Raw genomic sequence first — 24,890 nt, 5'->3', positions numbered from 1 at the left:
TCAGCTTTCTTCGCCACATTTGCTTATGCACCCATTTTTCTTCAGCAATCATATCATGGAGGTGAGCACACAATTATGATATTTTTGTTCTTTGATGCCTGATAACTGATCCTTTCGGCACCTCGTTATCACACCAGCCACTTTCTTTCATGCATGGCGAATTGCTTTTTCTTCCTGGTTGGTTGGATCTTTATCATCATAGCAATGGATATATTTTGTCTTAATGACTATTTCTGGAACTCTTAATTGTTTTAGAAAAAAACTGAATTGAGAAAATACTTAATTCCTTAAGACAACAGCCATTTCAAAAGTGTGTTCTGTTGAACTTAGAAAATATATTTTATATCCCAGCCCTCAAGAAGGTCTAAGTAAATTTAAGATGTCTCTGCCAAGAAAGGATTGTTTAGTGCTTCTAGCCCTCATGGGGACAAAAACCAAATCTTTCATATAGGATTTCTAGTACTCTAAAACAAAGTGACATCTGTTTGTCATTTATTTTAAGCGAGGTAGGCATCGCTCTGTCATTTAAGTATGTAAGTGACATCAGAACCTGGGCTGAGCATGTGCTGCGGGTAGAATGCTCATACTTAGCCGGTTTTGCTGCAGCAGTAGCAGCCGCCGCCACTGCCGCCGGCACTAATGCGCACACGGCGCCGTCTTCAGTTCTTAGGCCACTGCCCTGCTGCAGTGCTTTCCAAGCTGGGCAGGTAACTGAACGGCCTTTCACTTAGTTCTTCCCTTGCAGGATGACTTCAGGAAACATGTGCGGTACTAGTTAATACACTCCTCATTGATTCTGAACTTTCACCTTGCCATATTATTTAAAGTACGCTGCAAAGACCAAGAGGTGAAGGAAAAGTGCTCACAGAATGACGTCCACACCTTGGAAGGAGGAATGCCCAGAATGCCAGTGAGGCTGAACTATGTGAGGGAATCAGTTTGATCTTTTTCAAAGAGATGAGAGGTGAACTTGCATAGTAATGTTTCCTTAATTTTGTTTTAATTGTTTTACCGAAAATTAGCGGGGAGGGGGAAGGACTTCATGCTTGACCATACGTTGATTTGCATTATTCCATGTCTGAAATGTAGCGCTCCTCATTCCCTCTTCTCACTAGTATGCAGCTTAATCTTTATCTTCTTTCGTAAACGTTAGAAAGACTTTGTCCAGAGAGTATTCTAGTTGAGATGATCATCGGAGCGACTATTTCTAATTGTGCTCATGCCTTCCTTTTCTATAAATGAAAACATGTTAAAATGAATTAGATGCAGCCACCTGTAATTATCTTTTCACTTGGTTGCCATATAAGTACTGTTTGGAAGGCAAAAGCAAGTTTGATATATTTAATTGAGAGAAGTGATAACGAAAGTGAAATCTTACATGTACTTGCCCCTTATCCAACAGCAAACAAAACAAACGAAAACAAAGTGTAAAATTTTTATTTAGGTCTTTAAGTGAATATCATATATGCGGATACACATGTGACATGAAGCATCTCTTGCACCGAAAAGTTTTGTTTTTAAAGAAATTTAAAGTAATATCTACCTTTAAAAATTGAATATAGGGATGTTATTCTTAAAATAGCTTACACTAATGAGTTGTTAGGATGTCCTGGCATCAGGCTGAGGGAGACTAGGGCCTTGATTAAAGCGTAGTAGGATAAGCGCTGGGCATTAGACCCACTGACAGACAGGAGCTGTTGATGAGGGTGACCTCTGAGGGCAAGCCTTTTTACTATCAACAGAAGGGTGCAGAAAGCCATCGGTCAGAGCCAAGAGTATGTACTATCCAGGTCTCCTCCTAGCTAACCTGAGTGAGGACACAGCTCGCGGAGTCTGGAGGCGCACGCTGGAGCAAGGTGTTTTTTAAGGCAGCCTGGAGGTTGATGGGAGTCTAAACCTCTGAGAGTCTCTGTCATCCCTGCCTCGGGTTTCATTTTTCGGACACAACAGAGTGGAAGTTATTGGCTGTTGAACTTCACACACACACACACACACACACACACACACACACACTTCACTTCCAATTAAAATTGGAAATCATTTCAGACTTTTGGACTTTGAAGGAGGTAAGTTGTATTTAGCGTTTGATGGAACCATTATTATTGTTATGTGGAAAGTCAGATATTTAAGGATAGGCAGTTCTATCTCAGAGACAATACTTTTGTGACGTTAAAGTAAGTTGTTTGGAATTTTTTTTTCAGTTTTAGCAAAAGGATGATAAAAAGAAATATGTACATAGCGCTTCAACAAGTAGGTAAGTATAGAGAAAACCCCCAGTTTGCCCATGCTTAAACTTTTAAATACATTTTCTCTTTGCTTACTGCATAAAATCAAACTTCTATCAGTAAGGTGATTTTATTAGAAAACTTAAGCAGTCCACTTTCAGAAGTTTTTCCTGGTAGGTCCATGCTGCAGACTTAAAAAAAATACAAATAATTTAATGAAAAATATTTGGGGGGTTGTTTTTATTTTGAACATTTGTACTGAATTTAAACTTCTTACTTAGACGTACGTAGAATGATGTCACCTCTATGTTGTTTATTTTCCAGAGAACAAATATTTTTTCCACTTAGGGAGTTTTTTGGGAGTTTTATTTTTTTCTTTCTTCTTTCTCTAAAATTATATCAATAGCATCAAGTTTAATTTTAAACTTCTCTACAAAGTCTTAAGGGTGCAGTTATTTTTTACCCTCATTTAGATATGCACTTGAGCATAAACTCTGATTTTTAGACTTCAGTGTGGAAGCCTTTTTTATGTTTTGGCTTCGGTTATCTCAATCTGTTTTTGTATCTTTGCATATCAAGAAGGAGGAATGCAAAGTGTTGGTTTCCTTCCGGTGAGCAACCTGCATGGATTTTCAAAATAATTCTCACAGCCTGAAGGTTGGTTTCTTTCAAGACATCTGAGGAAAGCCAATGTTGGACTTACATCTTTATACCTGTGCAAAGAAAGCCAATTCAGGAGGACTAAATGTATCTTCTAATTCTAAATGTCCTCAAAAATGCATACTGCTGGAGTTCAATTGTTTAGGGAGTCTTTTTTGAAAAGAGGGAGGATAAATGATCACAGCCAATACGTTTCTTGTTTGCTTGTCAGGGTCTAGTGAGCATCAGTCAACGTTAGTTATCCAGTTTCCTGCCCCTTGACTTAGTCCCAGTTACCATTTTCTGAAATACTGGGTAATTGAATAATGATGCCCCACTTTCCCCTCCCCAGGCAGTAGATCAAAGTACTAACATAGTACTTACTAAACTAGAAACAAAAACAAGTGCCCCCTTCATGCTTTGTGTCCATACGTTTGGAAGGAGTGTTTAAAAAAAAGACCAAGATAACTTTTTCATCTTTGAAATTTTCTCTTTCTTCCCCGAAGTTATTTACAAAGTAGCTGTAAATATTGTTACTGTTGGACCTTTCAAAAGCTCAGAACCCTGGCAGAGGAAAGGGTGTGTGTGTGTGTGTGTGTGTGTGTGTGTGTGTGTGTGTGTGATGCAGCTGGCTGAAGAAATACAAAAGCCAGGTGACTTCATAAGTGCGCACTGAGGAAACCAGAACTTAGAACCAGCCCCCCAAACGCCGTTCTAATTGAGGTCAAGAGGAAACAAATCCTAAGTGCATGTCAATTATTGATGAGGCTTACCTAGAGAGAGACCGTCACTGCAGAAGCCTGCTCATACTTCCTTTCCTCTTTCGCCCTCGAGTTTTCCGGCCGTGAGGGTCCGTGGACAATCAGAACACAGAGTGGTTTGTTCTTTGTGGCAGACAGATACCTAGGCCTACGAAACACGGTGAAATGGCCTGACTACCGTTCACTTCCGTCTGAGGAGTCAACTTCTGCATTTAACTTCTGCAATGTGCAGCCTGGTTTTGCTTTGAAGTTACACAGTTAAGAGGTTACTTTTCCTTAGCTTGTGTCTGGTTCGCAGAGAAGCGTCCCCCCACCCCCCCCCATACTCTTCGCTTGTATGTAATTCAAAATGCTACTTTAATTTGCTAGAAAATTTATTCAAGCAAGCCACATAATATTAACCTTTTTACTGTGTAAATTATGCTACAACCTGTGTTGTATTAACTCTGTCACTGAAGAATTTCATTTTGGGATTAAAATTTATGTAAAAGTGATTTATAAGCTTCTATAACTATTAGTTATACAAGATGGAGTCCATACAAAGCTACTTTATAATAGATTGTGTACCTCAAAAATATTACTAAGTTATCGTGGAAAAAAATCAAATGAAAACTCAGCATTGGTATATATATTTGTTTGTTTGTTTCTTTTCCTTTTTGAGATCAAGTTTGATACCAACAGTCCAGAAATTTCTCATTATATAAATTGTTATTTTAATGGAAAATATAAAACCTAACATTTACAAAATTTGAAAGTAAGAGAGGGCCTCAAAGAATTTGTGGGAAAATTTTATTATCTTTCAAATCTATTGTATACAGACTTTTTGAAATTCCCCTTTATGACTGATAGTATATGTTTGTATACTTCTTTTATCAACATAAAATGTGCCATAAATACTTCACTGATGCAAATCAATCTTTCACTCATCAAAGAGCTATCTAAAGCATAGGGTTAATCATGTGTATATGTTTATGTATAGCACGCACATACGTGTATGTGTATTTTCCCAACCCAGGATGGATTTTGAAAACATAGTTTTGCTAGTTGTTGCATATGAAGCTATATGCACCTATTATGATATCTTGATAAATCAGACTGTCTCTACATGCAGTTATTATTGCCAGTGAAAAGGTTAGGAATCCTTATACCCTATAGGAAATATTAGATGACCTGTAGTTCGTTTACCAATGATTGATATTTAAATTTAAAACACATCATAACTATCGTATGCCCCTGGCAGTGTTCTTTTGAAGGTTCATGACTACGATGCACTGGATTTTTAAGTGGTAGAAGGCCGGCCTGTCTGGGGGCCTGTTGCGCTTTGGCAGGTCATGATAAATGGGGGAGTTTTCCTTAACCTCTTGGCTGAAACATTCCAATATTTTTTAAAGGGGGAAAGAAATAGATAAGTATAAAAGACACAACCAAAAGCTTTAGCAAAGTTTCTCCTTTTGTGGGCTCATGGCAAATTCTTAAGATTGTTTTTTAAAACGTATTTTGTGGCAATTCGTAAATCTTCGCTTGATTGCAGCGACTGGCTTAGTAAAGGTCCTGTTATATAACAAGGGTGGAGCTTTTCCCTGTCCGGGGTGAAGATGCAAAGTTGAGTTATCAAATGTAATGTAATTGTAGTGATTCTTAGCAAACTAACATTATGCTGATGATTAACTTTTAGTGTAGAATAGAATGTTCAATGTACTTACCTTATTCTAATAAGAAGGAAAGAATTTAACTGTCTGCCCGTGAGACCCAGCAAAGTAACATATAAAGCAAAGTCAATACACTGGTGTGGGGAAATATCTCTTTATAGTAGACACAAGAAAAACTACCTTTAAACAACAATCAACGGCATGTATGCAGGACTATAAAGACTAACCATCCTAGTATCCAAACGCTGGAGACACTTTCATATGACCTGTAACATGATCTATTAAGGCATGTTATTAAGGCCTTCAGTGGCATCTGAAATACCATGTTACCTTTGATAGAGTCTCTGTTGAATAACAATGAAAACCAAAACCCCATTTGATCGAGTATGGAATTTTCCTGACTATATTTCATGCAGTATATATGGATTTTAAGGCAAGTGATAAAGGACTATGCTAAAGCTAAGGATAAAACGTGTTTCAGGATTTAAAAATCTTATGTGGTCTGACATTTGGTTTAATATACATGTAGGGCCCATAAATAATCGCGCTATTTTCCTGTGTGATTGTCACTATGTTACTTGAAGGCTATTCTACTTTGCAATGAACTCTCGAATAATAGGAAAGCTATTGTGACAGCTGTGGTTGATGAAAAGTTACAGACTATAGAATTTTTTCCACTTAAAACATAATTCCTCCCTAGTGTGTGATTTTTGTCTAACCTCCCTCCTCTAAATCAGGGTCCTAGAGAGGGCTCTGCATTAAAGGCCCGAAATCAGGCAGCGTCTTGCTTATGTCAGGCTAATGTTAGAGAGGAATAGTAATTTCTACTGCAGGTTTTTCACATTGCATTTTCATATATTAACCTCTAGCACGACTGTGAATCTATATGCATTCGCCTACAGTTGCAGTTAAAAGTGCAATATTCAATTGTGTCTGTGTGTAGCAGCGAAAGAAGGATTGTGGGAGTTTTTCATTAGCTGAAATCGAGTCAGACTTCCCGGTATATGACAGTCTGGTTCACTCTTCTAATAGAGAAACCGTGGCTGGGACTATTGAAAAATGACACCAGGGACTGTGGGGGGAAACACCTTGAATAAATGAGCGTAAGGTGGGAAGAGACACACTCAAGAATGAGCGGAATCTGTCTCAACCCCGTGAAAGGATTTCAGAAATGTATGAATTTCACATCAATGAGACTTTGGCTTTTTAAAGATGACACCTCATAGAAGTAGTTTTACATTATTTCACAAGCTCAAACTCTAAAACTTAATTTTTTTTTAAATCAATTTATTGGGGCTCATACAATTCATCACAATACATAGATCAATTGTATAAAACACATCTATACATTTGTTGCCCTCATTATTCCCAAAATTTGCTTGCCTCTTGGGTTCCCGGAATCAGCTAATTTTCCTTTTTTTCCCCCTCCCAAAACTTAATTTTTTTGAACCTCATGTAGCAAAATCACATTTTATTTTCTTTGTCAAATTTCCCACGTTCATACGCACATCTTAGAACATGACCATGAGTGAGTTGAGACTAGAGCTGGAATAATTATACAAAAAAGGTTTTTAGTTTCATTAATTATTTGAAAATTCCAACACGACCAGCTTTGTGTTTTAGAAAGTGGGAAAACTCTCATAACCATTGGTGCTTTGAGGAATCTCTTATTTTCACTAAATCAGAACCTGAGATAATTTCAGGCACCATTCTGCAGGATCAGGTAATTATTTACAGTGGATTTTGTAACCCAGTCATTAAATCTATTTAATAAAGTAGGTATTCACATAGGTCAAGACTTTAGATATTTAGACAACCCAGCAATGGTGTGGGTATTGTATTCAGTCAGATTCATATTTTAGAGTATTTAGAGTGACTTGTATTTCACATTTAGGATACAAAGGTGACATCTAAATTATTTTGTTGACAGTAACAATATTTCATTTCCTGTATTTGGAGTTTTATATGTAAGAATCTACAATATAATCTGCATGTGGGCAACCAATTTATTTTTATATTTATTTATCCATTAGTTTCCTTTAAATCACACATTCATCTAAATTTCCATTATATTTTCCAAAATCAACAAAGAAATGAAGATTCTCTTACTCCCCCACCCACATAAAAAACATTATTTATTGCATCATCAAACTTCTGTTTCTGAGATTTTTCTCTGCATTTGTATTTTGAGAATTGATTCTTTTCTTTTTCCTGACTGATCTGAGTTAATCAGTAAAGGTTATTGCTAAACAAATGAAGTATCAAAGAAGTCATTAAAAAACTTCCATTATTCCATTTTATTACAGGTCTAATAATCATGATTAAAATACTAAAGGTATTATAATAATTTATATATACTGTCCAGAAATGAAAAAATATTCATTTTTCTTAATCCTAAATCCCCAATATTTTATATTCTGGTTTCATAGTATAATTTATTTTAGTCATGTCAACACAATCTAAAACAAGTTAAATGATGATACTGTAAGTTAAAAAAATTTTTTTTATAATTGTCTTACTAAGATGAAATTGATAGCTGATCTTCTCTATTCCTTCATTATCCTTTATTGTCTTCTCAATACTTGCCTCTGCCAATACTGGCTTCTGTGCTCCGTGTTTACCTCCTTATCGCATGGGCCTTCTGCTAGGACATATGATCAATGCAGGTAGGCTTCTCTGGCTCCGTAAACACTGAATGTGAGCCACACGTTTGTTTCAAAGGTTCTAGTTGTTGTTGTCCTCAGTTGTCATGGATTTGACTCCGACTCCCATAACCCTTCTGAAGGACATTGTCTGGTCTTGTGCCAGGCTACCAGTCATCACCGTGTTGAGCCTATTGTGACTATCATGTCCATCCCATTAAGGATTTTGCTGGTTATTGCTGACCCTCTGCTTAAAACAAAACAGAAAACATGATGCCTTTCTCCCATTCTTGGTCCCTCCCAATAACATGTCTAAAGTCCGTGAGGTGAAGTTCACCATCCTTACTTCTAAGGAGGACTTTAACGTCACTTTCTTCAAGACTGGTGTGTCCATGCAATCCATATCCATATCCGTATTCCAGTCCAGTCCAGATTCTTTGTGAGTGTTGCAGTTTGAATGGGACAGTTCTTCCTAGTCTTCCTTCTTCACGTGCTGGATTTCACATCGTGTGGGAAATTCCTAGCAGTTACATGAAAAAACAAATGGAAGCAGAAACTTGATTTTAGCATATGAAGGCAAGTGAGAAACACAACATGTTTAACTATATCTCAGCAATGGCTTTAGACAAGTTCTATAAATCATACACCTGTCAGTGTCATAGGGTCCCATAAAAACAAACAAAAAACAATCAAAACAATGGCTTCCTAGAGTGTCCAATGAGTCAGTTAAATTGAAGACAGAGAGGTCAACTCAGAAGGTTATGGTACCTATTTTGGAGGAATCTCAAAGGTCTCATCTTGATAGATCCTCCTCAAAGACACGGGGCAACCATGGACATTTATTATGAGACCTTTAAAGAAAATCACTGCACTGGTGAGCAAAGGTATAGGAAAGATGCAGCGATGATTTTTTTCCCCCATCAGCAACACAGCTGCACAATCTTCAGGGGTAGCAAGTGCTCCTCTATGAGCATTTCTTTGGGGAAACTGACCCCATATCCTTACAGCCTAGATCTTGCCCCTTTAGACTTCCTTCAGTCCCCCAAATGCAAAGAACATTTAAAAGGAACACAATTTGTATTGCTTGATGATCCCGAAAGTTCTGTTTTCACCCACTATAAATCAAAGCGCACAGAATTCTTCTGGGGAGGGCTGCCAAGACGGAAACTGCTTTCAGAAGGGTATGGTTCTGGATGGAGGATCTGCTGAGAAGCAAAAGCTTCATATTTTGATGTTTTTATTGAATAAAGATTTCTGTGATTTTGTAGCAATTCCTATGGACTTGGTTCTCCTTAACCCATGGCTCCATTTAACCCAGTGTATCTAAAATGTTACTTCGTTTCACAATACAAACAGCTTGAGATACTTCACATTAATTTTTCTCATACTCAATCTTTGAGGTCATCTGTGCCATTCATGCTTGTTTTACATCTCAGTGTAGACCGACCAGATTCCAAGTTCTCAACAGCCGCGTATGCATCGTGGCTATTGTGCCGGGCAGCTCAAGTCAGTTCATTGTCCCGTCTGGGAGCCTAGAACAGTACCTCCGATGTCGCCAGACCCTTGCGTACGGAGGGGATCTTGATATTTCAGAGTGAAAAGAGACACATCGAAGCTATTTTCAAAAATGCTTTAGACTTGATTTTGTTGAGGTTGTGGTCATGGATGCTAAGGCCATTTATATGCTTTCTTTAAACTTCTATTTTACTTGGCTTATGTGAAATCTAACTGTTACTCGTGTTGGTAAAAACTGGTGACTTCAGTAGTTCAATTGGAAAGATTCTTTGAATGGTTGATGTCTTGAAAGAAGCAACCAAGAGTTTCTTTAAAAAATGATTCCTCAGAAGAAGCCTCGGCAAGTCAGCAATGGAAAGAGGTAACGGGGAGAGCAAGAGAGACTTCATGCAGAGACATGGGTGTTAATTCCAACCTGGCCTGGGGACATTAGACAAGTTGTTTAACATCTTTGAGTCTTAGTATTCTCATTTGTAAAAGGAGGAAAGGAGAATTTCATCCATCATACTTGTCTTCGTGGATTAAATGAGATCACATGTATACGTAGTCCAGGACGGTGAGTAGAAAAGAATAATGACCTAATAAATGGGAGCAATTACCATTATGATGATGTAATAGAAATTGAACTTTTGAATATTAAGACCCTTTGATCTTCATCTTAGGCATTTTAGTTTATGTGCTTAGGAATTTGAGGTTCTTGATGGATAGTGGGTATAACATCCTTATAGGTCTGGATTTCAAATTTGCTCTATGACTTGCTTGCAGGTCTCATTATTCTTTCAAGTCCTCCCTAGTCTCATGTGGGGGGTTTGAAAAATATAGTAGGTGCCTCAGACATGGGTCTGCATTTCACAAAGGCTCAATGTTTGTCTGATGATACTGATCGCTATTTTCTAAAAGTAGTTAAATTTTTATTCTTTTACTTTGTTTTGGTTACTCTAATAGGCACTTCTATCATTTTTCTGGAGAGACATCAGCTAATGTTAAAATGTATTTCTGTGCAGCCAGTTCAACACATTCAATGTGATGTGTCATACATAGTCTTCTTTGTATGTTTTTAGGTTAACCTCCTTGTCAGTATTATGAAAAGTAGGGTTTGGATTTAAATTATAGATATGAAATTACGCCGTTTGTTTCACGTTCACTCGGAAGAAATTAAAACTATCAACTGGCAGGCCATAAAGACAGAAGGTTCTAGGTATTTTGTGAGGCTTTCACAGCATGCATATTTCAGCAGTTGCCATTTAATTACATGCCATTGGTCTCTCACATGGGAAGGTAGGCTTAAATTCAGGGAAGACGGTCTGCTGACTTTTAATTCCATGATCCCAACATCATAAATACAAGAGCTCTACAGGGATTCATCAAGTCCCCTGTATCAATCAGAAATAAATAAGATAGGATTTTGAAGTACTGTATTTTTTGAAAGATTGAAAGATTGCCACACCCCCCCAAGGAACCATTTATCCAGTTCGTGTCTGCAGTCCCTTCTTCAGTTACCACACTCACTTCCCGGGCTGGGGTTAGGCACGCTCCTGCCAGCTGAAGTCGGTGGCTTGAATTCACTGGCCTCTTTGTGGAGGAAAGATTACAGCCCTGCAAAGCCTATGGAGTAGTTCCACTCTGCCCTATAGAATCACTGTCGATGAGAATAAACCCGTCCGTCCGCATTGAGGTTAAGAGGTCCACTCTCGTTGTTGCTGTGCCCTCAGTGTTTTCTTTGGTCATTTCACCAGATGTATTGAAACCGAAAAACAAACAGCCATCCAGTGAATTCCAACTCGTTGAGTCCCTGTAGGTAGAGCGGAACTGCCCCTGTAGTTTTCGGAGGTCATCAATCTTCTCAGGCACAGAAATACTCTCCTTTCTCCTGCGTTAGTGCTGGTGGGTTAGAACCGCTCCCCTTGGGGTTAGCAGCCAATGAGTGGTCCACTACCTCCCCCCCATAACTATGGGTAATTATATAGTAAAAAATGAACAGATGTGTTCTCTATTACAGCTATTGCTTTGAGAATCACTTCGGAGCATCAAGTTTTATAAAGTCATGAATATGCAGAAGAAAGAAATTTTATTTTCTGTTTCAAAACATAGGAAGCTTGCCTGGTTCTGACCCTTGGTTAGTTGTCCATAGTGGTTTGGAGCTTCTGGCAACAGCACGGTCAAGTTATCAGTGGTCTTAAAGAAAGTGGCATTCACGTTAGGTGATTCTACAAATTCATTGACCAAGTCATTTCCTTTCTGGTGTCGAATCTTTGGAAAGCACCAATGAAACGATAGATATCTATGTGAACAGATTTTTTTCCCCTTTTGATTCCTTTCCTTTTACTTAGATTTTCATGTATATCAGATTTGGGGCATTTGTTGCTGAATGATGTTTTTTACCTATGAAAGAAAATATTTTGTTTGTCTTTTGATGAATTTTTCTGTACCTCTCCATCTCATGGTGCAATATTTCTTATGGAGTACTTAAAAGGTATTACATAATCTGACAGGAATGACTGTCTTTTATGCTAACCAGTCTAATTTTCATATTACATAAATGCATATGCAGCATGCCAAAGAGAGTACACAGTTAAGAATGTCAAACAAATAATTGATTTTCCAGGCTTGGAGTTTAAAGCAAATAACACAGAGTTTTGAAAGTGTAGTGTATTTTGAAAGTTTGTTTGAAGCATTTTGAATTAGAGAAGGAAAAACTTACATTGTGAGCTAGAAAGACAACACCAAATACCTTTAAAATTTAAAACATACCCTTATGTGGTTCCATTCATATCGAAGTTCATGCCACACAAGTTTCCCCTTGACGTGACTCATTTTTCATTCCCAAGCTACACATTTGGAAATAAATGCCTTGCATATTTTCAGTTATGCACATAGGCCTTGGTACTAGAAATATTCAAACTATGTCATCTCTATGTCCGTGTCACGCATTTCCCATCATCACTGCTAACATTTGAAATGGAATCCGCCTTTCCTACAATGCCTCTTCAAAAACCAAAGCCAACCCTGCTCTCCTCACTTTGATTCTGACTCATCACCCCGATAGAACAGAGTAAAATTGTCCCTTTGGGGGTTTTGAGATTTTATAGCTGTCCAGGAACAGAAGACATCATCTTCGTCACAGTGCGTTGGCTCATCTGGCCTTGTAGTGAGCAGGTCAGTGTGTAATGCACTGCACCACGAGGGATTCTTTAAACCAAACCAACTCATCGCCAGGTGCATGGTGACCGTAATAATGCGACATGGGCATTGGTGCTGGATGTAAAATTTCAAAAGATGGCAGAGTTGTGCTTTGCTTTATTTCAGAGAATATGCTACCAGCTTTTGCCTAAAAATGGTTAGCATGTGTAGTCATGGCAATGAGGTATGTTGACCCTTTATCTTTTGTGGATTAGCAAACCACAGAGTTGAGCTACAGTGTGCAAAATACACTGCATATACTTGTGAATAGTCTCCCAGCGATGCCAAAACTAAATTGATATGCTGATACAATATATAAAACATACAACACCGGATCGAGAAAATGAAAAGTCATATTTGAGGGTTTTCGTTAACATGATGCTTTGCCCCAGAACCTGGTGTTTCTTATTGTGCATTTTACCAGGAGACAAGAGTAGAATCAATTGGGGAAACAGTTCTCAGTGAACTGAAGACAGTATGGCTTTCTAGTTCCCAAGTGGGAAACCTGGTTCTTTGGTTTCTTTGTTCCCGCTTGGGTGGCTCCGGAGCTGCTTTAACTGTACGTTTTGCATGCTAATGGAGCCTAGGGAAGTGCTTTTGGCCAAGGGTCCTGGGACAATAATGAAGTACACTGTGTAGTACTGGCTACCGCCGCTGTTAAACGTGAGGGTAGTTTACAGAGATCCTGGTGAGCAGAGCTACAGTCACTCTCGGTGTAATCAATGTATGACCTTTGAGTAAGAAAGTTGTCTTTTCATGTAAGGATGACAAGTATTTTTTTTTTCCTTACAGGTAAAGAAAACGTGCGCAGAGTCAGATGTTTCAGAAGCCCAGAATCCCAGGTACAGTGAAATTCAGCCTAAGACTCCACTCGGCAAAATAGCAATTTCAGAGAATCAGCAGAAAGGAGGGCTGGTGGTTCTGTGGTTAAACACTGGGTGGCCCATGGAAAGGCCGGCAGCTTGAACTTACCAACTGCTGCCCAGGTAATGCAGCGAGGCAGAGAAAAAGAGGAAGGCCCTCAAGGAGGTGGATTGACGCCATACCTGCAAGAATGGGCTCAAGCAGAGGAACAATTGTGAGGATGGGGAAGGACAAAGTCCTGTTGTGCATAAGGTCGTTATGGGTTGGACTCACTGGTACCTAACATCAACAACTACAATAACACAGGAGGAAAGTCCTGGTTGTCTCCTCTTATAAAGATTCCAAAAAATAAGCTAAACTCAGTACCATCAAGCCAGTTCCTACCTATAGAGACTTTGTAGGACCGAGTCAAACAGCCCCTTGAGGTTTCTGAGGCAGTTGATCTGTATGGGAACAGAAAACCTCTGTCTTTCTCCTGTAGAGCAGCTGGTGGTTTTGAACTGCTGACTTTGTGAATAACAGCCCAACTCTTAATCCCTGATGCCACCAGGGTTCCTTCACAACCTGAGATACACTATGGGGCAGTCCTACTCTGTGTTATAAGGTTACTATGATTTGAATCGACAATAACAACAGAAGTTATCCTCTTGACATACATAACTGTGAATTTAAGCATTGCATTTCCCTAAGAACTGATACGTATGGAAACTATAAAACATCTTGTCCATCTGTGTGAGTATCAATAAAGAGTATTGTGGTGGAAGTCAGTTTTAAAGAGAAAAAGAAACATTTCTAGAAGTATTTGCAGGTATCCCTTTATTAGATTCTTATTTTAAGGTAACCTTGATTTTTCTCTCTACCTCTTCCAACGTGTTCATATTGGAAATTGTCCCTGAAATGGGATAACTTTCAAGCCTAACTTTTATGAAAACTTGAAAAAAACATTTTATTTCAGTCAAATATTGCCAGATTTGGGGGGATGTAATTAAGTTAGAAAAATCAGAATTTACTCAACCTTGAGTTGTTTGGAACGCATAGAAATTAACCCTTTTGGTTTTCTGGAGAACATAGAAATGTTGAATGAAAGTGGCCAGGCCACTACCTACAGAAATTGAACACCGATTAGCTATTGGGACAGATGCCTGATCATGGCAGGCCTCACATTTTCATTGCTTATCTATTCATTTATTTATTTATTTATTTATCCAAAACGGAGTCTTCAGTTTTAAATGCTTCAGTACAAATATTGTACATCATGATAATGTTAAGTCCTTAATACCCTCGTAGTGATATGACAACAAATTAAGGCATTCTATTTGATAGTAAAGGTGGGTCTTATTTTACCATACTTACTCTGACATACAGTGTGTACAGTGACTTTCTTAGCACAACAAAACAATCAAACATAAAGGAAAATGTTAACAGCCATTATATTTTCCTTTTCAAGAAAGACGATGTATTGTCGATACCTCATTCTCAGTTTGAGTACGTTGTTTTTTTTTTTTATTTACACAGCCTGATGTTGTTCCTATACATTCCCTTAATTGATTTCTATAAGTATTAAGTGATGGTGCATGGCCTTTTCCTTCGGATTGGTAAGATTATATAATACGATGAAGTGCTGTTTTTACTTTGGATCTCTGCTCTTTATACATAAGTATCAAAATGGAGCCAAAGGTGTTTAGCTTATGGGCGGATCATTAGGAGATGGTTGAAATATTAAAGGATTTTATTTTATTTTATTTTCATGATAAAGCAGCATAATCCCAGGATATGAACAGGGAAGGGAGACCAGGGCTGCATCCTTTCTGGGTAATTTTCTTCCTGATCTTGTTGTTGACCTCGGTGAGTGACATACCTGGGGCACACTTGACAAGAATTATGTATTTAGATCATCTTGACAGGCAGATCACCTTGAGAGTTAGTAGAAGGTAAAATCAAACCAGAACAGTATGTATAATTGTCCTCATTATTAATATTTTATATCAAACTGTTTTACCCTTGAGTCCATTCCAAACTGTTTGACAAATAAGTATGCCTCAATAAAAGTTAAACAGCCAGAAAAATCACTATTTGATTCAGTGTTCACATTGAACCTGAAAATTAGAGAAGATGCCAAGAAGGTGCTCAGTGCATTTCAGCCTGGGATTGGGACATTTTTGTTTTATCAAGTGACTCACAGCCCAGATAACTTTAAAAGTATGAATTCTACTTTTAAGGTGAGTTTTGTCTGGAAAAGAATATTCAAAAGTACTTAGTCATTTGTAGTATGTCTCTCCTAATTGAAAGGCGATTGGAGGTCTTAGAAACCAGCATTTGTTCATCATGATTAGCTGCTCCTAAAAGCTTCCTTGTATAAAATGAGCAAATGTAGACAAATCATCGTAGTGCGACTCTAATGCTTTGTGACGTCAAAACAAACAAATGAAACACTCCTTATGTATTAAAAGCTGAGCTGGGTAGCCTTCCATGCTCCCTTAAAGAAGTCCCTGACCGGCTCAAGGTTGCCGAGCCATTTTGCGAGTTACAAGAGGCAGTGTCTCCACAGTAGTTGGTGTCAGTAACATGAAGACGGGGCTGCCTGCATGGTCCTGCCACAATAGGCTATTCTTGGAAACGCTATTCATTCACAGATACTAGTCTGGGAATATCAAAACTGGCAATTAGTCAGAGCAACGATGAAAAAACAAAGAGAGAACAAAAATGTGCTGGAGAACATTGTGTATAAGAAGGATACAATAGCACACTGAGTAGTCAAAACATAAAATGCTGCCCAAACCAATATTTGTTGTATGCACGTGCTGGGGTCCAGCTTTTAGAAGCTGGCCTTCCCAAACAACTAAACTTAAAATACAGCCAAACAAAACATGACGCAACATCGTACAACTCGACACACCACAATTAAGCGAGCACACATGTGCGTGCCTTCTCTTTGCTCATTAGAAAGCACTAGCATTCACACTCACTCTCTCTCTACTTCCCCTCTCCCCCTCTCCTTTTCCCTCTGTGAGAGAATGAGATGGATGAATTGATAATTAAAGCCTGAGGGTACTTAATCCTATTTTTAAAAATAATCTTGAATAAAGAATTGAACAGAACACTGCATCAGCATAAAAGGTAGGTTGGAAACCCACTGCCTCACCAAATACTGCTGCCCTGGAATCTAAAGCTAATGCCATTCATTTATTTAGTTAGCTTTACAGTGTGTTAGTTTTGGATTTGGAATGATTAGAATACATGCAGATGGAAAGTGTTTTTATGGTAGGGAAGTAATTAAATTGGGTGTGGAGTCTTTGTGAGGCGAATTCTTGGAATGACATTTGTGTATCAGCAAATTCTTTGTTTTGCTCAGCCTTACTTTTTCCTCTGGAACCAAACACTTGGGCTGCAGATGTGGCTGGTAGATGAGGGTCATGGAGGGTTTCCTAACCTGTGCAGTGATGTCTGCCTAGAACTAGTATTGTACATATGTACAAAAAATAAAACAGACACTCAGCACAGTATATTCTGTTTCATAAAATGATTTTGAGCTTGATGCAGGCATATATAATGTGCTTTGTGTTAAAAACAAAACAAAACAAACCCCTGACATTCCTGAAATGTATTTTTCATTTTACTCTCTTCTACATGGTTGACTCATGTTCCTCACATACTGTTATCGGCTTCTGTTTCTACCGCAACTGTTAACCACAAGCTCGGTACAAGAGGACATTAAGATTTCCATGATTCTCATATTGTGCCTTAATTTAAAATTAAGTTTTTTACTAGATAAACCATCTGAAAACATAAACTGCAAAACATATTTTTGTCAATTTTATTGGTTCATTTTAATGCTATAAATCTGTGCCCTTTCCCAGTTACCATTGAAAAGACATGATTCTTATTTGATATAAGAGTTCCCTGATGTGTCCAATTTATAGCAGAATATTCCATGAATATCATATTTGTGCTTTAACTTCTCTACTTTCATACCTTTTCATACCTGAAGATATGCTTTGTTTCATGCCCTCATTGCATTTTCTACAAACACCTTGGTGACCTCAGAGTGCCTTCAACAGCAACAACAACTAGAGCCCACGGACCCCAGGTTGACTGTGACTCCCTGCTTCCCCGGATCGGTTTTCTCAGACTGTAGATCTCTACAGTGGAGACAGCCTCGTCTCTTTCTCATCCTTTCTCTCGCTTTGCTTTGACCTTTCTGGGCCATTAGCTAGTAGAACACTTTTGCCAAGAAGAAATAAGGGCACTGAAAGAAAATAAAACTCAGAGCATGACATTTGCTCTCATCGTTGGCTGACCGACCAGGTTGCAGTGGTGGAGTACCATGGAGTTGGTTCTGACCCCATGGGACTGCACCACGGAACCAAATATGGCCTGCGTTGTGCCATCCTCCCAGTGGGGGCTATGTTTGAGCCCCGTGGTGAAGCCAGTGTGTCAATCCATCTCACCGAGGGTCTTCTTCTTTTTCTCTGACTCTTCAAAATACCCGAGACAGAGTCTGGCTTATTAGCTTCTAGTAGTCTTCTGGCTGTACGTCCTTGAGAACAGGTCTGTTTTATCTCCTGGCAGTCCATAGGACGTTGAATATTCTTCTCGGATGCCACTTGGAGATTCATATGTGAAGTGAATTGGGCTGCAAAGTGACTTCTAGGATTGGCACCAGGTATTTTCCTTAGTGGAGTCATTTCACGTTGGGCATAGTGCTGCCAGCAGAATACAGGAAGGATATCTGAGAGAGAATCATAGACTTACAGGATGCACCGATGGCATGGGAAATCTAAGATGATGCTAGTGTTTTTCTCAGGTAAAGAATAAAAAGTTGCTGAGGATAATAATGAGTGTTGGCTCTTTCCACTTCATAGGTTAAAGTACACTTCATGATAGCCTGAAATTACCAAGACCTTGGTAATGTTCTGGCTCTAGGATATATAAATTTACAGTTATCTAAACGAAGGAGCAAGGTCTCTTTGCTTCTTAAAGAGGCTTTAGGATTAATCTCAGTTTAATATCTGATTTTTAAGTGACACCCATAAGGTTTTCCTATTCAACGTTGGATGTAAAGACTTAAAAATGCAATGTATCTCATGTGAATAGTTGTGATTTAACAATATTGTATCTGATGAATTATATGCATATATGTTTTCTTCATCTGCTAGTGGGAAAAATTATAGCAATTCTTTCAGTAGGCTAAATTGTTTGTATAAAATTGCCTGTCTAAACCTTAAATGATGTTTGTTTTCATAATAGAGAAAACCAAGGACCCTTATATTATTTCACAAAGTCAGATCAGAACTTCGTTGATCCCAATATTCTATCTCTCAGAGGCATAAAAATAGACTACACTTCATCACTTGGAAAAGTTGGGAGTATAATTACAATAAACTGAGATTCGCTCAATAACACAGTCTGTACACACCCTGGCACGAGGTAACCATTTCTTGGACTTAAATTATTAGCATATTGTTGTTTGGGGACTCCCAGTATAGTGCAAATGGCTAAGCATTCAACTACTTAACAAAAGGTTGACTGTTCAAACCTAGTCAGAAGCATAAAAGGTTACAGTTTCAAAACCCTATAGAGCAGTTCTCCTCTACACGTAAGTGGTCTCTATGGGTCAGAATTGACTCAAGGACAAGGACCATCTCTTTGACTAGTGAATCCAGGAAACTACTAACTGCAATCCCAAGTAATAATTGATCCCTTCTATTTTTTTTTTTGAGAAACACATCTTTCAAATGATAAAATATAATTTTATCATTTTTTCAATCATGAAAATGACTGATAGCCTGAGTGCCATTTACTTCTTTTATTTAAGGATTTGAAGAATTAAGTCCTTGGTAAGTTATGCATAAGTGATTTATTTAACATATTGTCGTTTGAGGCTCCCGAGTGGCCCCCTGGTTAAGTGCTCGATGTTAAAGAAAGATCAGCAGTTCAAACCCACGAGCTGCTCCACTGGAGAACCGTGTGGCGGTCTGTTTGGGCACGTTTACAGTTCTACTCTGTACTACAGGGCTGTGAAAAGTTGGAATCGACAACAATTTGTTTTTATACTGTTTGTTTGTTTTTACACTACAGCTTAATTTTTGTTTTCTTCCCAATTTGTTTCATCTCATCTGAATTCTTGTCCTCCTGCAGGCAGACGCCTTCCTGCCTCTCCATCATTTCCATTGGCCCTTGCTCTAGTTCTCCTGGATCCAGGTTGCCTTTTCTGGGATATGTTGTCAGGTTGCTGCAGTTTGGGAGTTGATTCTGGTTGTGAACAAGAGTGAAGGACAGTTTGTTTTGTTGTTAACTGTTGTTGGTAGGCGCTGTTGAGTTCGTTCTGACGCCGGGAGCCCGGGTACAGCAGAATACAACAATGGCTTGTCCAGCGCCACTTCACCATCGCGCTGGTGGCGAGCCCTTGGTCGCAGCCACTGCGTCCATCCACCTAGTGCATCGTGGCCTCCATGCGGGGGTAGCTTAGCCTTTTCGGAGCTTATTGAGCTCAGATCATTGTGTTCAGCATCTGCCAAATCTCCATTCTTATTAAAACACTGCTTCCAACTGACCTTATTGTTTACTAAATGCCTTCTTATAGATGTTTCTGACCAGCTCTTTCCGATAGTTCTGTGGGGATTCATGGGTATTTATGCTTATTGTTTCATGTGTTGCTAGTAGTTGTTCTCACGTGGGCTCCCACTCTTGATAACCATACATAAAACAGAAGGACGTGCTGCTTGGCCTTGTGCTGCCCTCGTTTTGATTTGTATCCTTGAGGCAATTGTTGTGGCTAATGTGTCAATCCATGTCATTTGAAGATTTCTCTTGTTTTCGCTGACCCTTCACTTTACCACACTGTATGTCCTTGTCTAGCAATTCTTCCCTGATAGGTTCAAAGTCAGCGAGCTTAAAGCCTCACCCCATCTTTGTTTCAAGGAGCATTGTGGTTGTATTTCTTCTAAGAGAATCTGTTTATTCCCTTGGCAGACCAGGGTACAGGTACTCAATATACTTCACTACAATGCAATTGCATCCATTCTCTTGTCTTCCTTTTTGCAAAAATCTCGTTTTCACACACATGTGAGGCAATTGAAAACATGGCTTCCGTCCAATTGTCCCTTTGAAGCAAAGTAATGTCTTTTTTTTAAGCTCCAGAAAGGCACCTTGGAGCAGATTTGCCTCATGCAATAGGCCACTTACTTTCTTGGCTGCTAGTACCACGGCTTTGATTGTTGTCCCATGTAGAATGAAGGTGGAGGGAAAACATGCCATCCGGAAGACTCATCGATGGAACAGCCTGTGATGCCCAAACGTCACAGTGTGCTCGACCCCCCATGAGGGCTCCAGCCTCAGAACGCGAAGAAAACAGCCGTCTTGGCCAAGGCTCCATCGGCGAGGAAACCCTGCGCCCTGTCCTCCAGAGCTGGAGTGTTACGTATGCTCTTTGGGCTTTTGTTGTGCGTCCCTCTTCCCAAAACGGACCCTCTTCCCAGATGGGGTGCACAAGTGAGAGTGAAATAACACCTGCGAAAGATCTTTACACCCTTTGTGCACACAAGAGTCATTATGACGGGTTTAAAATGTCACATGTCCGATCCTTACAACAACTGAGAGAGAAAGCTGTAGATAAACGACAAAGAGATTCTACTACGCACACATATTATCCACAGATAGGTGGGTTTAGGTTTTGCTTCACTCTCCTCAGATCCCAGTTTTACTCTTCATCTTTGCACGCGCTCTCTATTCTGTACTTTCGAACAGATTGTCTTGTTCACAGATCTTGAGATCGCTCACAGCGCCTACCGGGTTCTAGCCACCTCCTATGATCTCCAGCCCCTTCCACCAAGGTTCTCCTCGGTAGAAGGTCCCCATTCCTCCGTTCTCTCCATCTTCCGGCCATCTTTTTAACCAATATAAATTCATTTCATCCTTCAAAACTCTACTCACTGCTTATTTGTCAAGAGACCTTCACTGTCCAGCAGACTAGCCCAGTCCCACTGCCATAGGCCTTCATGACAAATATGTGCTTTTCCCTCACATGAACTTCCTTTACTTACCCTTTTCTTCGTTCCCTAGCTGTGATCGCTGCTGGCTGAAAGACCTATCAGCTTTCCTTCACCATGTGTTGCTAGTGTGAAAAGACAGGGCCCGGTGCGTCTCACACTCACACTCACACCTACCGCTATCACTTTGATAGTGACTCACAGAGCACCTGCCGGCAGAGGGGAGCTGCTGCTGTCCCTTCCCAAGGCTGTGAATTGTCATGGGAGCAGAAACCCTCACCGTGCTCCCCCAGAGTGGTGATTTCCAACTGCAGACCTGGTGGGTCTCACCCCAGTGTGTAACCAGCACAAAGCAGGTCCTCAATAAAGGTCTTTAAATAAGTAGCACACACAAATCCAATCTGCCCATTCCTCCTAGAACATGTTGCTTAACCACAGATTCCTATTATAATTTCATGATGGATTTTTCTTTGCCAACTTGGGTTGCCACTTATTGTTTTTTAGTGTTTTTAAAGTATTATTGGCACATGATCCACATATCATGCAATTCAATAGTTCAATTATATCAAGAAGAACTGTACACCCATCACCACAATCAATTTTAGGGCATTTTCTTCTTTCTTGTACTCATTGTTATTAGCCCCGCATTTCCCCCCAACTTCCCCTGACATCCCCTCAAGAAACAATTAATCCAGTTGCTAGCTATGTATCTTTATTTGGCTTGCGTGTATGTGTGTGTGTGCCTGTGGTTTTTGTTTGTTTGTTTTTAAATCATTTCATTGGGGCTCGTACAACTCTTATCACAACCCATAAATGCATCCATTGTGTCAAGAACATGTGTACATTTGTTGCCATCATCATTCTCAAAACATTTTCTTTCTACTTGAGCAGTTGGTATCAGCTCTTCATTTTGTCCCCTCCCTCTTGGGCCCTCTTTCCTCACAAACCCTTGATAATTTATAAATTATTATTTTGCCATGTCTTACACTGTCCGATATATCCCTTCACCCACTTATCTGTTGTCTTTCCCCCAGGGAGGGGGTTATATGTAGATCTTTGTGATCAGTTCCCCCTTTCTACCCCACCTTCCTTCCACCCTCCCAGTATCGCCACTCTCACCCCTGGTCCTGAAGGGACTGAGTGTCCTGGATTCCCTGTGTTTCCAGTTCCTATCTGTACCAGTGTACATCCTCTGGTCTAGCTGGATTGGTAAGGTAGAATTGGGATCATGATAGTGGGGGGGGGGGGAAGCATTAAAAAACTAGAGGAACGTTGTATGTTTCATCCATGCTACACTGCACCCTGACTGGCTCATCGCCTCCCCATGACCCTTCTGTAAGGGGATGTCCAGTTGCCTACAGATGGGTTCTGGGTCCCCACTTCACAATCCCCCTCATTCACAATGATATGATTTTTTTGTACTTTGATGCCTGATACCTATCCCATTGACACCTCATGATCGCACAGGCTGGTGTGCTTTTTCCATGTGGGCTTTGTTGCTTCTCAAGTAGATGGCCACTTGTTTATCTTCAAGCCTTTAAGACCCCAGACACTATATCTTTTGATAGCCAGTCACCATCAGCGTTCTTCACATTTGCTTATGCACCTGCTTTGTCTTCAGCGATTGTGTAGCGAAGGTCATGGAATGCCAGGCTAATAGAACAGTGTTCTTGCATTGAGGGAGTACTTGAGTGGAGCGTCTCCACTTATTGAAAACTGTCACTTGCATATCTTCCTTGAGGTCTTTCCTTCCTTCCACCAGACATTCTCAGCCATCGCTCCACAGCTTCAGAGCCTATGTTGACATGCTTCTCTAGCTCCTTTCCAGATTGTCAGCCACCAAGTTCAGTTTAATTTTTTCTGCCATGTTGTTCAATCCCCTATGTTCTGCTCTTTCCTAATCCCACTCGGAAAGTATAGGCCCTCATCACTCACCTCTGAATTCAGTACAACAGATGTGCGTGTGTTTTTCTTGGATCCAGTCCTGTCTTCCTGTTTTGCCTAGGCTTTTCTGACAAATCTTTCATAATGATAGTTTCTAAATGCTGTTGCCTTACTCACATATCAGACAATGTTAAATACACTTTTTAGAGTACACAAGGATGCAGGAACAAATAACCTTAAAAATAGAATTGTGGACAAGAAGTGAAAAAGAGGATGTTAATCCTTTATGTCTAATTGGTGCCAGCATGAGTTGAGGGATTATCTGTTATCCACTCTACCGTTGTTATCATTCCAGCCTCTTAGATGGTTATTGAGGCTCATTTCATATTCTTGAATCCTGTATTCTTTTAGCTCCCAAATTACGAGTATCTTGCTCCGACATGGATTCCAGAACATACATTCCAAGAAAAGGATCTCTCTCTCTCTCTCTCTCTCTCTCTCTCTCTCTCTCACACACACACACACACACACACACACACACACACACACACACACACACTAGTACCCCAGTTATATAGGTCTTACTTTCAATCTTCTCCTCTCTCATTTTCTATATAGATCTTTGAGTAAAAAGTATGTTTTACTTTGTAGCCATATTCTGGCTCCCAAGCTCATTCCACTGAAAAGACACAGGAGAAGAATACTTTTGGGATTCAGTCTCAACACTGTGCCCTGGGCTAGGGTGGACAGGAAAGGTTACATGTAAGACTTGGATATTTAGCTGAATTTAAAAGAAGAAGGAGGAGGAGGAGGAGGAGAAGAAGAAACTTAAGATGATATGGGGAATTATAACCTAGAGTGAGATATAAAAATTGACCTGGAACTGAAATTGAGATTTATGCTTCTATATGCATGGTTAGCACACCTATTTAATTCATATGAAGAAACAAATGGAATTGGAAATTGCATAAATTGACACTGGTTTAGCTGCCTTGAATTCTTGATTTTTTTTTTCTTGGGAACACTTAGTGGTTGCCACTACCAGTATAACCTGTGGTGGGATTTCACCAGTTTACACTGGTTCAGCAGAACCGATACCTAATTTTTTTGGTAAGTGTGACATACTGGGGTTATTAAAATGACACTTGTTATTCGGGTTCTCTGTAAGCTGGGTAGCTTGGTAGCCTGTCCAATGTAAACACACAAATCTGATGGTCAGCCTCAATGGAGGCTGTCTCTGTGGGAACTCATACATGCATCTAGGTAGTGGTGGGATTCAGCTGGTTCACACTAGTTCTGCAGAATTGATACTTAATTTTTTGTTGAGTTTGGCAAACCAGTTATTAAAATAGCAACTTGTAATCAGAGTTCTCTCTAAGGTGGGCAGCTGGGCCGCCACCAAGGTGGAAATTACAAATTAACATTCTTTACTCATCTTCAAACAACATATTCTAAGTGCCTGTGCTAGTTATATCCATAGTTTAAAAATTACTCAGAACCATACTTGTAATATTTATATATTCATTTCACAATACTCACTATA

General features: G+C 39.5%; 1 protein-coding gene across 4 annotated transcripts in view; it reads left to right on the top strand.

The window, feature by feature from the left end:
* Positions 1 to 24,890, top strand: part of EYA4 (EYA transcriptional coactivator and phosphatase 4) — a 299,787-nt gene that overhangs the window by 135,523 nt on the left and 139,374 nt on the right. For all 4 annotated transcript variants that reach the window (XM_004701992.2, XM_045294471.1, XM_004701990.2 and 1 more), the window contains exon 3: positions 13,404 to 13,453. In XM_004701992.2, the coding sequence (XP_004702049.1) occupies positions 13,404 to 13,453 (50 nt within the window). The remainder of the gene's footprint in view (positions 1 to 13,403; positions 13,454 to 24,890) is intronic.

The sequence above is a fragment of the Echinops telfairi genome, unplaced genomic scaffold (assembly GCF_000313985.2).
Source record: "Echinops telfairi isolate 266 unplaced genomic scaffold, ASM31398v2 ScPeMD7_3533;HRSCAF=4204_0, whole genome shotgun sequence".
NCBI lineage: Eukaryota > Metazoa > Chordata > Mammalia > Afrosoricida > Tenrecidae > Echinops > Echinops telfairi.
Note: the sequence above shows the minus strand (reverse complement) of the source record. Positions and strands in the feature narration are given on the sequence as shown.